Consider the following 13,377-nt stretch of genomic DNA (forward strand, 5'->3'; position numbering starts at 1 on the left):
TGTTTTCTCATAGTTGGCAGCGCTTAAAAACGGTTTCGATAACACGACTGCTGTTGATATCGTTCTGTATGGTAGCCCTAGTTTGTTAGTGTCATCACTGATAAAAATTGCAAATTTAAAAATGCAAAAAATTCCTAAATAAACATTAATAAACTTGATGAAAATTAAAATTTAGAAATTATACAAGATTAAGGTTAAAATTTTAATAAGGGTTTGAAGTTCGTCAGCATTTCGGAAATGTAAATATTTTTTTAAGTACAAAAAATCAAACCAGATCGGAAGCTTTGACCGCATGGGCAACCCTCGGTTTTAGTGTAAATAAATAGAAAAAACAAAGCCGTAGAATTTTTGAAAACGTCACAAATACGTGTAAACAATTTGGCGCTAAACGCAGTTAATAGGAAGTTATTATAAATGGAGCAAACCCCGCGTGGTATGCACTTTTTGGCGGCGGTACTGGTGCTGGTAATATTGCTTTTGCATCAAAAACAAATCGACGCTGCGGCTGCAACAACAAATGACACGGAACCAAATACGGCTAAGGGAAATTCCGTAAAGCCACCATCTCTTCCGGCAGCAGAAACTGTGACGTCACCACCACCGCAGTCAAAGGCAGCAGCTGCAGGAACAGCAGAAAAACCTGTGGAGATCAATGAAAATCCAGAGAAGCCAAAGCCGGCGACCGAAAAAAATGCGCATCCAACAACAAAGAATGTAATTCTGCCCGTTGAAGACAATGTGCACATTGAGCACTCCAATCCCAAAACCGAGATGGACTTTGCGGACTCATTTACTCCAGTTTACTATATACTTGTGGCATTATCAAGCTCGGCGATTTTGCTGCTGGTTGCTCGTGTTTATCGGTAAGTTGAGCGTGTGTTTTAAAGGTTCCGTCCTTATCAATCACTGCGATCTTTAAGCGTATTTCATCATTTCCATATTTATATGTACAATTTTGTATTTGTTGCTGATAAGTAGCATTTATTTTTTTTATATTTTTAACAGTGGCTCTCACTTTATTTGAACCACTTCTTTGACACATTAAAATAAATTTATCTTCTGCTGCAAAGGAGAATTTAATACAATTGAAATGCAGATCTTGCAATAAATTTAAAACACAATATGTATTCTATTTTTTTTTACATACTATTTATAAAAACAAAATTTCTTTTGTAGATAAAGTTGCTTTTATAGAAACTTTAATATTTTAAGCATTTTTTAATGTTAAAATATGTTAAAAACTGTTGTTGGTCAAATAAGCTTAGAGCCACTGTATGTATATTCATTTTCTTCTTCTTTGCAGTCTTCGTTTGTCACGCGCTGAGCGCAAGTATGGAGTGCAAGGAGATCGGGCCAATCAGGAGCTGACACCGCTGCCAATGGCGATTGAGGATGTGAACAGCGATGAGGACGAGGATCACACATTGTTCGAGGTTAATCGTCAGAGTATACGCATCTTATGAAATCACAACAACAACAGCAGTAACAGCATGCAGAAAAGCACAGACCAATAGTCTGTTTGTACCACACACACACACACACACACACACCCACACACACGCAGACACACACACAAACAAACGATTCTCAGCTAAGCAATTTGCTTTCTCAGTTGTAGTTGTAATTTTTTGTAGAGTATCAATGTAGTTAGATACTTACCTTGCCTAACTGTGTAATTGCCTTATAAGGTCAACTTAAGATTTACATTTCTCTCACAATACAAAATTGAAGTTCATGTTTAAAGAAAACAAGAAAAACATAAGAAAAAACAAAAAACCATTTGTGATAACAATAATATGTATGTAAGAAATTGCTATGCGTTTAACTAATTTTGTACACTAAACTTAACTACTACTTTATATGTATATACAAGTATATTGAATATTGCTTGTGTCATGTAAAACGTGAATAAATGTTAAAAGAAAAAAACAAATGATAATGCATTTACATTTATTTTTGGACTTTATATTTATTATTATTGATTTATTTATCGACTCACACAGATACATATACATACAACATGGATTGTCTTAACAATTAATACAATAAGCCTTAGAGGTATAAATGATTAATCCTTCTTTTCGACTTACACAAAAATGCACTGACAACTTAACAGCTAAGATCACAAAAATAATTTATTAACAATACTGCGACTGCGGCTGCCAAACCAAACACAACACAACAAACATCTTGTTCTTTCTCAATTAGTTAGTAGTACTTAATGTGGTTTAAGCCTAAGACTAAGACTACAAATTTGTATTTTTTTTTTCGCTATACGCCTTTTCGATTTGTTATTGTTGCTGATCTATGAAATACTACGGCACTTAAATTTTGTTTACAATCTTTTCTTACTTAATATTTAATCAGCTAGCTAATTAGTTAGTTTAGTTATATATATTGTTTGAATGTAGATTAGTTAAATTTAGCTGTGTTCAGTTGATTGGCTAAATCATGCTGCCAAACATGCGTTTGCCGCGCGTTAAAACCAAACTGACAACCATTACGGTTAACAGAAAGAACACCAGACTTAGAAATGTGGTGATGAAGCGACATCTTTGGCGGAACTTTTTCTCCTTTTCCATTTTGAGGCGCAACTGCTCGGCGCGCGGCAAGTCGAGCGTAAAATCCGATTCGGGTCGAGATGATGGCTAAATGGAAAAGAAATTCTATTAGAAATATGTCAAAAGTAATTGAAAAACGATTAAGTTAACTGATAAAATAAAGATAATTTTTTATTGCTAAAGATTTGCACATTTTTCATGTACATACTTAAATTAAAAAAGTAAATATTTTGACAAAATAAAAAGCTCACATACAACCTAATTTGTTTTTTATTTTTTGAAATTGTTAATTCCAAGGAATATTTATCTTTTATTTTTTTAATGTTCTAAAATATGTTATTTTGTAAGTCTAGTTTATAAAAACCAAGGAATCAAATCGAAACAAATGTAATCAAATCATGATCAAAATGGCTTTCCGCTTGAAAATTGTTTAATTTTTGATGAAGTTATGAGAGATCAAAGTTTTTTAAAAAAATGTCAAGGGGTAGGTATGGAAAATTGGATTAGATGGCTTAGAATCAAAAAAATAACAAATTTTCTAGATAATACAAATTTAAATGCAGAATAAATTTAGAGGCCAAATCATGATCAAAATGACATTCCACTTGAAAATCGGTTAATTTTTTATACATTTATGAGAGATCAAAGTTTTTTAAAAAAATGTCAAGGGGTAGGTATGGAAAATTGGATCATAGATGGCATAGAATCGAAAAAATATCAAATTTTCTAGATTATCAAAATTTAAATGCAGAATAAATGTAGAGTCCAAATCATGATCAAAATGACATTCCGCTTTAAAATCGGTTTATTTTTGATGAAGTTATGAGAGATCAAAGTTTTTTAAAAAAATGTCAAGGGGTAGGTATGGAAAATTGGATCATAGATGGCATAGAATCGAAAAAATATCAAATTTTCTAGATTATCAAAATTTAAATGCAGAATGAATTTAGATACCAAATCATGAACAAAATGATATTCCGCTTGAAAATCGGTTAATTTTTGATGAAGTTATGAGAGATCAAAGTTTTTGTAAAAATGTCAAGGGGTAGGTATGGAAAATTGGATGATAGATGGCTTAGAATCGAAAAAATATCAAATTTTCTAGATGATTAAAATTTAAATGCAGAATGAATTAAGATACCAAATCATGAAAATTAAGATACCAAGCTTGAAAATCGGTTAATTTTTGATGAAGTTATGAGAGATCAAAGTTTTTGAACAAATGTCAAGGGGTAGGTATGGAAAATTGGATGATAGATGGCTTAGAATCGAAAAAATATCAAATTTTCTAGATTATCAAAATTTTAATGCAGAATGAATTAAGATACCAAATCATGAACAAAATGATATTCCGCTTGAAAATCGGTTAATTTTTGATGAAGTTATGAGAGATCAAAGTTTTTGAAAAAATGTCAAGGGGTAGGTATGGAAAATTGGATGATAGATGGCTTAGAATCGAAAAAATATCAAATTTTCTAGATGATTAAAATTTAAATGCAGAATGAATTAAGATACCAAATCATGAACAAAATGATATTCCGCTTGAAAATCGGTTAATTTTGATGAAGTTATGAGAGATCAAAGTTTTTGTAAAAATGTCAAGGGGTAGGTATGGAAAATTGGATGATAGATGGCTTAGAATCGAAAAAATATCAAATTTTCTAGATGATTAAAATTTAAATGCAGAATGAATTAAGATACCAAATCATGAACAAAATGATATTCCGCTTGAAAATCGGTTAATTTTTGATGAAGTTATGAGAGATCAAAGTTTTTGAAAAAATGTCAAGGGGTAGGTATGGAAAATTTGATATTCGGTTTATTTCCTTATAAAATCTGAATTAATTCTAATTTAATTGTGTGTAACAGCTACAATCGTATAACACCCACTGCTAGAGTATAACACCAGCTGCAAAAGTATAACAATTAAGTTCCACAATACTGAAAATAGATCCCACACAAGTGCTGACTTACAATCCACAATGTACTGCTGTTTCTTATATAAGTTAAGCAATTAAGTTAATTAATATTTGGCGTTGAAAGCTCAAAGCTTAGCTTGACGCTTTTTATGTAAATCGATTATGCATATGTTAATTATATTGTAGGGTATAGACAAAGACTGAGATAAAGCGGAGATGAAGATGAACGGATCACATTCAAAAGATACATATGTATCTCAAGTTGACCGTCAGTGGACCAATGACTGACGATTGCTTTGACATTGATGCCTTTGTTGTTGTCATCTCAGTGTCTATGTTGATCTATTGATCTTATTAAAAAAACGTTTGAGTATACATATATTTTAGGCTAAGGTTTTGGTTGTTTATTCGCTGCGTTTAAACTACCTTTTACTCCCCCTTCACATTCACTGAAATGTTTGTGATTTATTTGCTTAAAATGTGAGACTCAGTCACAAATTGTTTGCCATAAATCATAGCATAAGTATTGCACATTATCGTACATTTTTGCAATAGGTTTGAGGCGTGGCTCAGAGCCCACACACGCACACACACACGCTCACACGCACACACACTCTCATATATACTCTCTCACACTCTCACATACAAATAAACAAAAAAGGGCGCAACGCACAACAATTTGACCCACTAAGCGGACATTGTTGTTGTTGTTCTCTTTTTCGCATCATCTTTTTTAAATTTTAGCGACACAACCTTGAAATCAGTTCGACAAAAAATAATACATGCATAAATATACGTACATAGCATCAGTATATGTATGTCTGTGTATATGTGTGTGTTAACAGGTACAAAAGTTGTTGCCTTTTGTTGATTCTCGCAAAACACGTTAAATTGTTGTGTAATTTGTGTAACATTTTATATTGTGATGAAATAATAAATAAGTTCAAATTTATGAATGAAGCAATTCTTGCATAGAATACAGTCTGTTGATAGATAAAAATATAATTAACACTATAATTAACTCATTAATGAACAACAAATCTTCACTGGTCAAAATATGACATTTTTTTGTAAACAAATAATTTGTCAAGAACTAAAAATTGTTCATTTATTTATAAAAGGTTCACTGAACGGATGTAAACAAATAAAAAAAGAATGCAGAACCGTTGACTTCCTGGACTAATAAAAACCTATAGCTCCTATACTCGTAATATCACTTACAATTACAGCCGGATGTTCAAATCAAATTCTATAACAACTTAATAATATGTATCATATCCATTCATTGTCTATCAAGATCCGCCTATATCCAATTATCCAAAAATATCCGCGAGTGAAAGTTACGCATATGCAATAGTCATTAAAAGGGCATTCAAGTGTAATCTTTATGTGTGTGCTTAAAGTGTTTTCAGCACTCAAACACACACAGATACACATACACACCAAACCATTTTAAGGTGTGTGTACATCAGTCAAACAATTCGCATTTTTGCACTTCATTGTAAGAGGGTATTTATTTATTTATATTTGTACCCTATAACCATTAAACAAGTATAAAATGGCTATGATCGTTTTGTTGAAATTAAAGATTATAATTTTTTAGTAACATAACAGAAACATTTTCGAAAATATTCAAGTTTCTCAAATTACCAAAATTAGAATCAGTATTTAATAGGAGTTAAAAAAAATTAATGAATTCAACATTTGCTATAGATTTTGGATATTGTGGAAGTATTGGAAGCTTGGGAACGTTTTGGAAGTTCAAAGTTGCCAAAAAAAAATTTAAAACTAAAGTTTTTGAAAATATTTAAGTATGTATCACAAATTAACAAAATTTAAATTTAAATCCACATTAAATTATGTTAAGTATTGAGAAAGTTATTGTCAATTTTGGTTCAATCGGAATACAGGGTATCTTCTAGTCTTACTTTCTCCATTAGAGCCTCTTGTTTGTCTTATAATTTTTTGTTGCTTGCGGTATATTGTCTTCGCTTCGTTTTGGGTGATCATTTTTGTGCTGGAGTCCGATTATTTTTGAGTTTGGGTTTCAGTTTCGGTTCGTTGTCAATGGGTTACACACAAACACACAAACACACACACACTCCAGCACATTCACACACTTGTTTTATACAAAAGTATGTGAGAAATTAAAATGAAAACAATTTTGCGGTATCTTTTTTTGCCTTCCGGCTTCTTTTATGCTTCTTCTTTTGCCCATACTCCCTGCTGCTGTGATTTGCTTTTGCATTTGCATTTGTTTTTGCTTTTGCTTTTGCGTTTTCGTTTGCTTTTTCGCTTGTCTGAGGTTAGTGATGCTATTCGTTGTTGTTGTTATTGTTATTGCTGCTGTTTATCAGTCAAAGTACTTTGAAAAGACGACGTAATCGAAGCGTCGACGTTGACGGGAAAATTACCGCATTGCCTTTATGTGTGTGTATTCGTGTATAACGGCTTTATTGGCCCGGCAAGCGAATCAAGTGCAGGTGTATTTGTAAGAAATGTACATACATACATGCAAACACACAGACATTCATACAAAATTGGCTTGGAATTGGAATTTGAATAGAGAGCTATCGATGATTGAGAGCTGTCAAGAGGTGTGAACATGAATTGCATACAGTCAGTCAAGTAATTGTTTTGACAAAATCAAAATTATTTTTTTGATTTGGATTTGGTTTTTTCCGCCTGTTTATTATACATATGTATTTGCTTTTGGTTTTTAGAATTAATGAGATCCATTGGACTTAACTACTATTTAAATTTAGTTTTTGAAGTGTTGTTTTATACAAACTATGACATGCGAGGTTGCTTAAAAGTTAAGACTTGGGACTTAAAAATTTTATTGTCAACCCTTAACATTGAAAATATTTTTTTGAAAAAAATTTAATAAAACTTGAATGCAGAATAAAAAAAGAGGCCAAATCATGATCAAAATGACATTTCGTTTGAAAATCGCTTCATTTTTGACAAAGTTATGAAAATTTGAAGTTGGTCAGGCTTTTGATCTAGCAACTTTACAAGTCCAAATTTTTGTCAAATTTCTCATGATTTTTTACAAAAAAATGAAAGGTTTCAGAATCAAGTTTAAAGTGTTGTTTTATACTAATTACGATATAAGGAGTTGATTAAAAGTGAAAACTTGAGATTTAAAATTTTGAATTCTCAAAATATTAAAGGGGGGACCCTTAGCATCAAAATCGATTTTTGGTCGAAAATAAATAAATTTTATAAATGATCAAAATTTGAATGCAGAATGAATTAAGAGTCAAAATCATGATCAAAATGATATTCCGCTTGAAAATCGGTTCAGATTTGATCAAGTTATGACAGTTGGAAGTTGGTCTTGCAGCTTTACCACAACAGTACCGGTATAATCGTTTCGGTTCCTGAAAAATAATTTATGTTGGTTGGTGCAGAGGAGATGATACCCACTGTATACTGTTGGAGCCACCCTCGCATGCTAATGGCCACTTGTTGAACCCCGCCCTAAAGTCAAACATGTGACGTAGCTAATTTGCAAATGATGCCACACGCATGCGACTATAAATTATAAATAACTAATAATTATACAAATATGTATGTACATATATGAATATATTTGACAATATATTTGATATTGATTCGCTAACACATTTAATATGAACTGAAGCTGTTTTGCTGTAAATTCCCACAAATCCAGCCTTGAAATAAATTCGAGAGTTGCCCGGTTTTAGTTTGATTGTGCTCTTGTTGTGTTTTTTGCAGCACAGTCTGACATTGGTTTGCTTTTTTTTTTTGTTTTATTTGGGTGGAAGTTGGCCAAGTTTAAATGTCGTTATTACCTCATACGAGAGTGCATAAAGTTGAAAAATCGCTTGAGGTGAAAACAAATTTTAACACGTACTTATGGTAAGTACTTTTATGCATATTACTACTTATGCATATGTGTGTGTGTTTGTTTTTATACTCGCATTATAAGAGCATGTTTATGGTATGACTCTGTGGGAAATCCATGTGAACAAAGCACGTTTCAACATGCATGTACACACATATATAAACACATTAAGCCAAGTTGTTATTTGATTTGGGCAATGCAGCATCTTAAAGATACTGAACCCATCGAAAAAAAATATATATAAGAAAGGCTAAATAATTGTGCAAATGCATGTGTGAAACTGAAGAAAGATTGCATACCTTTAACTTTATATGTGAGCATAGAAAATCTGTTAGTCGATAAAAAAGTTATCACACTTTGAAGTAGTCACTTCAAAACATTTCTTAGAAATGATTTCTACACATTCTATGTATTTTATTTCTTCTTTATTAATTCTCAATTATTGTTAGTAATTTTTGACTTTTAAGTACTTAAGCCTAAAACATTTTTAGACACTCTATGTATTTTATTTCTTCTTTATTAATTCTCAATTATTGTTAGTAATTTTTGACTTTTAAGTACTTAATCCTAAAACATTTTTAGACACTCTATGTATTTTATTTCTTCTTTATTAATTCCCAATATTTGTTACTAAATTTTTCCGCTTCAAAGATTCAACTGATTCTTTAAATTTTTAGTATTTAACGCCATTGTAAATAATTCAATTTGAAAAACAAATAGATACAACAAAATTACGCACTTTAATACACGTTTATTTAAACTTTAAATAATTATATATATTTTATTATTTACTAATCCCACTATCAAGGATCACGATTAAAAAAAAAACACTTACAGAACTGATATTTCCCATTTTCAAAGCGTATTTTGAATGGACAATGTGCTCGCCAAGAAGTTAAAAAGTAAACTAACTTATTGTGCGATAACTTTGTTAAAACATCTGACAGGGGAAAAAAGTGCTGCAATAAACAAATTAGCGGTTTGATGTAAATTGAACAGAAGTGTGGCAATATTCGATGCGGTTTGTTGTTAGAGTATAGAAAAAGATTGTCATGCTATTTGATTAAATTATGTTGTATTATCTTAAATATGATATGATCAATAAAGCCGCCACTTTAAACACAAGTTTAGGTCAAATGATGCACAGTTCGGCACCACTTAAAGTTAAGCATTGTTTAATTAAATAATTATATTCAATAATTATGTAATTGTAAGCCGAATCAATGAACAATAGACTGACAGTAAATGGCATTTTCCTACACCTTTTTTTTTATTGGCATCTAAAGGCATTTTTCATCCATTTTCCTTGCAGCATTGAATACGCGTTCAACAGTAACCAACAAAAGTGTTGCACAAAAGAAAAGCCAAACGGACCGTCGGAAAATGTCTGGCAAAAAAAAAACGCAAGCAATTGAACACGCTTGAAAAGAGAGGCGATAAGGGGAGTCAGTTGTTCAGGGGGGGAGGAGAAGGGGAGACACAGTTGGACGCTGGCGGCAGTTGAAACGTTAAAACGGTAGCGACAGCTACACGAAATGCGTCAGTGTGTCAGTGAGTCAATCAAGTTGAGAGCAGGACAGCAAGTGAGCTCAAGACTCAAAGGATAGGCGTCTGTGTGGGCGTGGCATATTGCAAAATTTCCATTTACCACATAATTAGTCGGGCATTTAGCGTGCACGCTTTACATTGCACTGTTACTGTTACACGTGGCGTATGAGTAATCGACTTAAATTTGAGCTCTCAAAAAATGGGAGTTACAAAGCATTAGAGCAACTGTTTCCTGATGTGCAACACCTACCCTCGTATACCCTCGCCTACCCTTCCCCTAGAGTTAGCTTATATAAGACTGTAGCCAGCGGGAAAATTCATGAAAACTTTGACCTGAAGGCTGCCCAATGGCAAATTTGCAAATTGTTGGTCTAAGCCAATTGCACCTTTGCCTTGGCCAACTGCCAGGCTAATAAATGCATGTATGCGCAGCGAGAGTTGCTATGAAAGTTATGGAATTTGTGCTACTTCATTGCAAATAATTTTGTAAGATAAATTAATAAAGCAACAAAAGTATAGAAAATTCATGAATAAAAACTAGAAAATTAAAAAATATATATTTAAAAATAAAAATAAAACAAACTTAATAGACGCCTTTACTTTATTTTAAGCACGGGATCTAATATCAAACTCATTAGTCTTCGGAAAAGTAGCATTGATTTTTTCAAACTCTGGTTGAAATTTCCCATTAAATAGTTAGGTAATCTTTTCAATATTTTCTTAGTTGAAGCTCAAGATAAATTATCAAATCTTTGCAAAATATAATTTTTTTTTAAGAATTTCGACAAATAATATAAAATTTAGAATAGTAAATTTGGGGGAAAACAATTAACTACATAAAATAACGAAACTTGTAATTAAAAAATACAAATTCGTAATGAAAGTTGTAGTTAAAATATTTAAAAAATTTCAGGAACTGTAATTATTATAAGTGTTATTATAAAACTCAAGAAATAATCATTATGCTATGATTTTTTTTTTTTATTGATAAAAAGAATTATTATTTCTTAAGTTTTATTTTTCTTGCTCATAAATAATGATTATTTTATGAGTTTTATAATAAAAATTATAAATCTTAAGATCATAGTGAAATTGCATAAAGATAAAGAAAGATTTCGGTATATTTCACGTTTTTTTATAGTTACTAGAAGTGAAGATTTTTCAATTGAACTTTTTATTTTTTACTGTGCCTGAAAAATTTTTAATTCTTGCCATTTTCTTACTTAATTTTTTGTTTATTTTTAAAATTACATGTTTTTTAGACTAATGTTTCCACTTTATTTATTTTTACTATGGTATTTGTAATAAGTATATGTAGTCAGCATTTTTATATAGATTCGGAAGTTGTTATTTTAGGTTATCTGATTAGTTTCTTGTTAAACAACCCTCGCACTGCCGCTGGGCTTCCAGCTGAGGAACTACATTTTGCATTTTGGATTTTGGATTTTGCTGCTTCGACTGGCGACAATTCCATGTCCACATCGACATCGACATCGACGTCCAGTTGTTTTTGGTTTGCTCTTGGCCAAATGGAAATTGGCCATAATACCCAGTTGCTGTTTCTGTTACAGTTACAGTTTCTGTATTTGATGGGTGCCTCAATGCCCACTGTAAAATTGTGGTTGCTGCCGTTGACGACAGCGACAATCCATGTCGATGGTGATTGCAACACTTTGCGGCAGCCACTTCTAAATACTCAAAACTGCAGCGGCAGCAACAGCAACTTTAGTGACCAGATCGCCTTACATTTTCGCATTTTCGCGTATTTTCGCTTTTCGCATTGGTATTCGTTTTCAGTTTTCAGTTTTCAGTTATCTGTTTTCTGTTTGCAGTCTTCTGTTTTCGTTTTCATTTTGGCATTCATGGCAGCAAACGAGTTATAAGCCGGCCAATTTGCCGTGGGACGAGTTTCGATTTCGCGGCCTGCCAACTGAGAACTTGGTCAGTAAGGGAAGGGAGGGAGGGAGGCTGGAGAAAGGGGCAGAGGAGGCTGCTGCAGCCTGTTTTTTGTTTAGTTTCTTTTTAGCATCCTCCTTAATTGTGGCAACGTCCTTAAAGGTCATTCAAGTTGTAGGGCAACAATGCAAACTGCACCGGTTTTTCTTTTTCTTCTTTTTAAATATATTTGCCACTTGTTGCAAGTTTGTCGTTTACTTGTTATTATTTAGTTTCTTCTACTTACTATAGTTTTATCTGGGCCTCAATCGATGGCGGTCAGTTGGTCAGCCAGATAAGCAGGTAGACACAGCTACCTGTTCGACAAGATGCTGCAGGCCAGCATTTTTAACGGAATTTTAAGGTTAACCGGTACAGTTTCAGACTCTTCGCTCTTCTTGTTGTTGCTGTTGCCGTTGCCTTTTTGCCTTTTGCACTAACTGTTTGATTGGTATTATAGCCAGATTACAAGCTTACAAAGCAGTCACAGCCCGCGGAAGCTTCAAGTTCACAACCCACAGTCGAACGTGCATATTATTGATAAGTAAATATAGCACGAATGGTAAAAGTGAGCTTGGAAAGGTTACTTGACTTTAAGATACCCTGTTTAAAGCAATGCTGCAAGCAACCAAAATTTTGGTTAAGGTTCGGTGCGGCCATAGAGCAAGACTAAGGTTTATATACTCCTTTGGGTTCGAACCTTTTTTCAGTTTAATAAAAAAAATTATTTTAGTGATTAATTTTTTTAAAAATATTTTTTTAACCACTTAAATATGTTTTTTTGATTCAAATTTTGATAATAATTTAAATTTATTTGGAGACTTTAATAAGGTTTATATACCCCCTGAACCGAAGGTTTGGGTTCGAACCTTTGTTCAGCTTAATAAAAAAAAGAATTTTATTGATTTTTTTTAAAATTATTTTATTTACCAATTTAATATTTTTTTATTTAAATTCCGATAATAATCTAAATTTATTTGAAGATTTTAAAAAGAATGTTGTTTATCCGAAGTCCCAAAATAGTGGAGTAATATTAAAAGAACATAACATTTACGAATTTATTTTATTTTCGAACCGAACCTTTTATTTAAGACAGTAAGACAGTAGACAGTGCTTAAAAACCCGAATCGAACCGTTTTTGCGGGGCTCGGTTTAGAACCGTTTTGCAACCTTGGTCAAAGGTGATCTACAGACTTCGATTAATTTTATATCATTTCTTCAACTTTCTCTATCAGCTTAAAAATCTCTAAAATTCCATTCTTTTTTTTCTAAGCTTTTAGTTTAAAAATTAAATATTATATTCTATTTGAATTGCTACATTGTATTTTATTTGCTAAAATTATTTTAAAATCTTTATTTTTAAATAATTCACTGCTTTCGGTTTTTTGTTAAATAAATAAACATCTTACAAGCATTTGCAGAACTTTACTATACCTCTTCATATTAATTGCATAAATACAGGGTATAAATATAGCTATAGATAAGGTGAATAAACCGACTTCGCACGCTGCTTGCCAATTTTTATGGGTTTTGAACTGAG

The 13,377-nt window shown here is 32.0% G+C and overlaps 2 protein-coding genes across 3 annotated transcripts in view; one reads left to right on the forward strand and one right to left on the reverse strand.

Annotated features, from left to right (window-relative positions):
• The first annotated feature begins 283 nt into the window (after positions 1–283).
• Positions 284–1,953, forward strand: LOC117784785 (membrane protein FAM174A). Of its 2 annotated transcripts, XR_004617450.1 has the most exons (3): positions 284–863; positions 1,304–1,547; positions 1,579–1,953. XR_004617450.1 is itself a non-coding variant. In XM_034622604.1 (2 exons), exons 1-2 carry the CDS (start codon positions 415–417, stop codon positions 1,461–1,463), a joined length of 609 nt encoding a protein of 202 aa, XP_034478495.1. In that variant the 5' UTR covers positions 284–414; the 3' UTR covers positions 1,464–1,953. The 2 variants fall into 2 exon arrangements, 1 of the variants encoding a protein (XP_034478495.1); XM_034622604.1 differs by having other exon boundaries at positions 1,304–1,953.
• Positions 1,950–13,377, reverse strand: part of LOC117784784 — a 40,894-nt gene continuing 29,466 nt past the window's right edge. Inside the window, exon 4 of the mRNA XM_034622603.1 lies at positions 1,950–2,648. Coding sequence (XP_034478494.1) covers positions 2,445–2,648 — 204 coding nt within the window. The 3' untranslated portion in view covers positions 1,950–2,444. The remainder of the gene's footprint in view (positions 2,649–13,377) is intronic.

Source organism: Drosophila innubila, assembly GCF_004354385.1.
Source record: "Drosophila innubila isolate TH190305 chromosome 2R unlocalized genomic scaffold, UK_Dinn_1.0 1_C_2R, whole genome shotgun sequence".
In the NCBI taxonomy this organism is placed as follows: Eukaryota; Metazoa; Arthropoda; class Insecta; order Diptera; family Drosophilidae; genus Drosophila; species Drosophila innubila.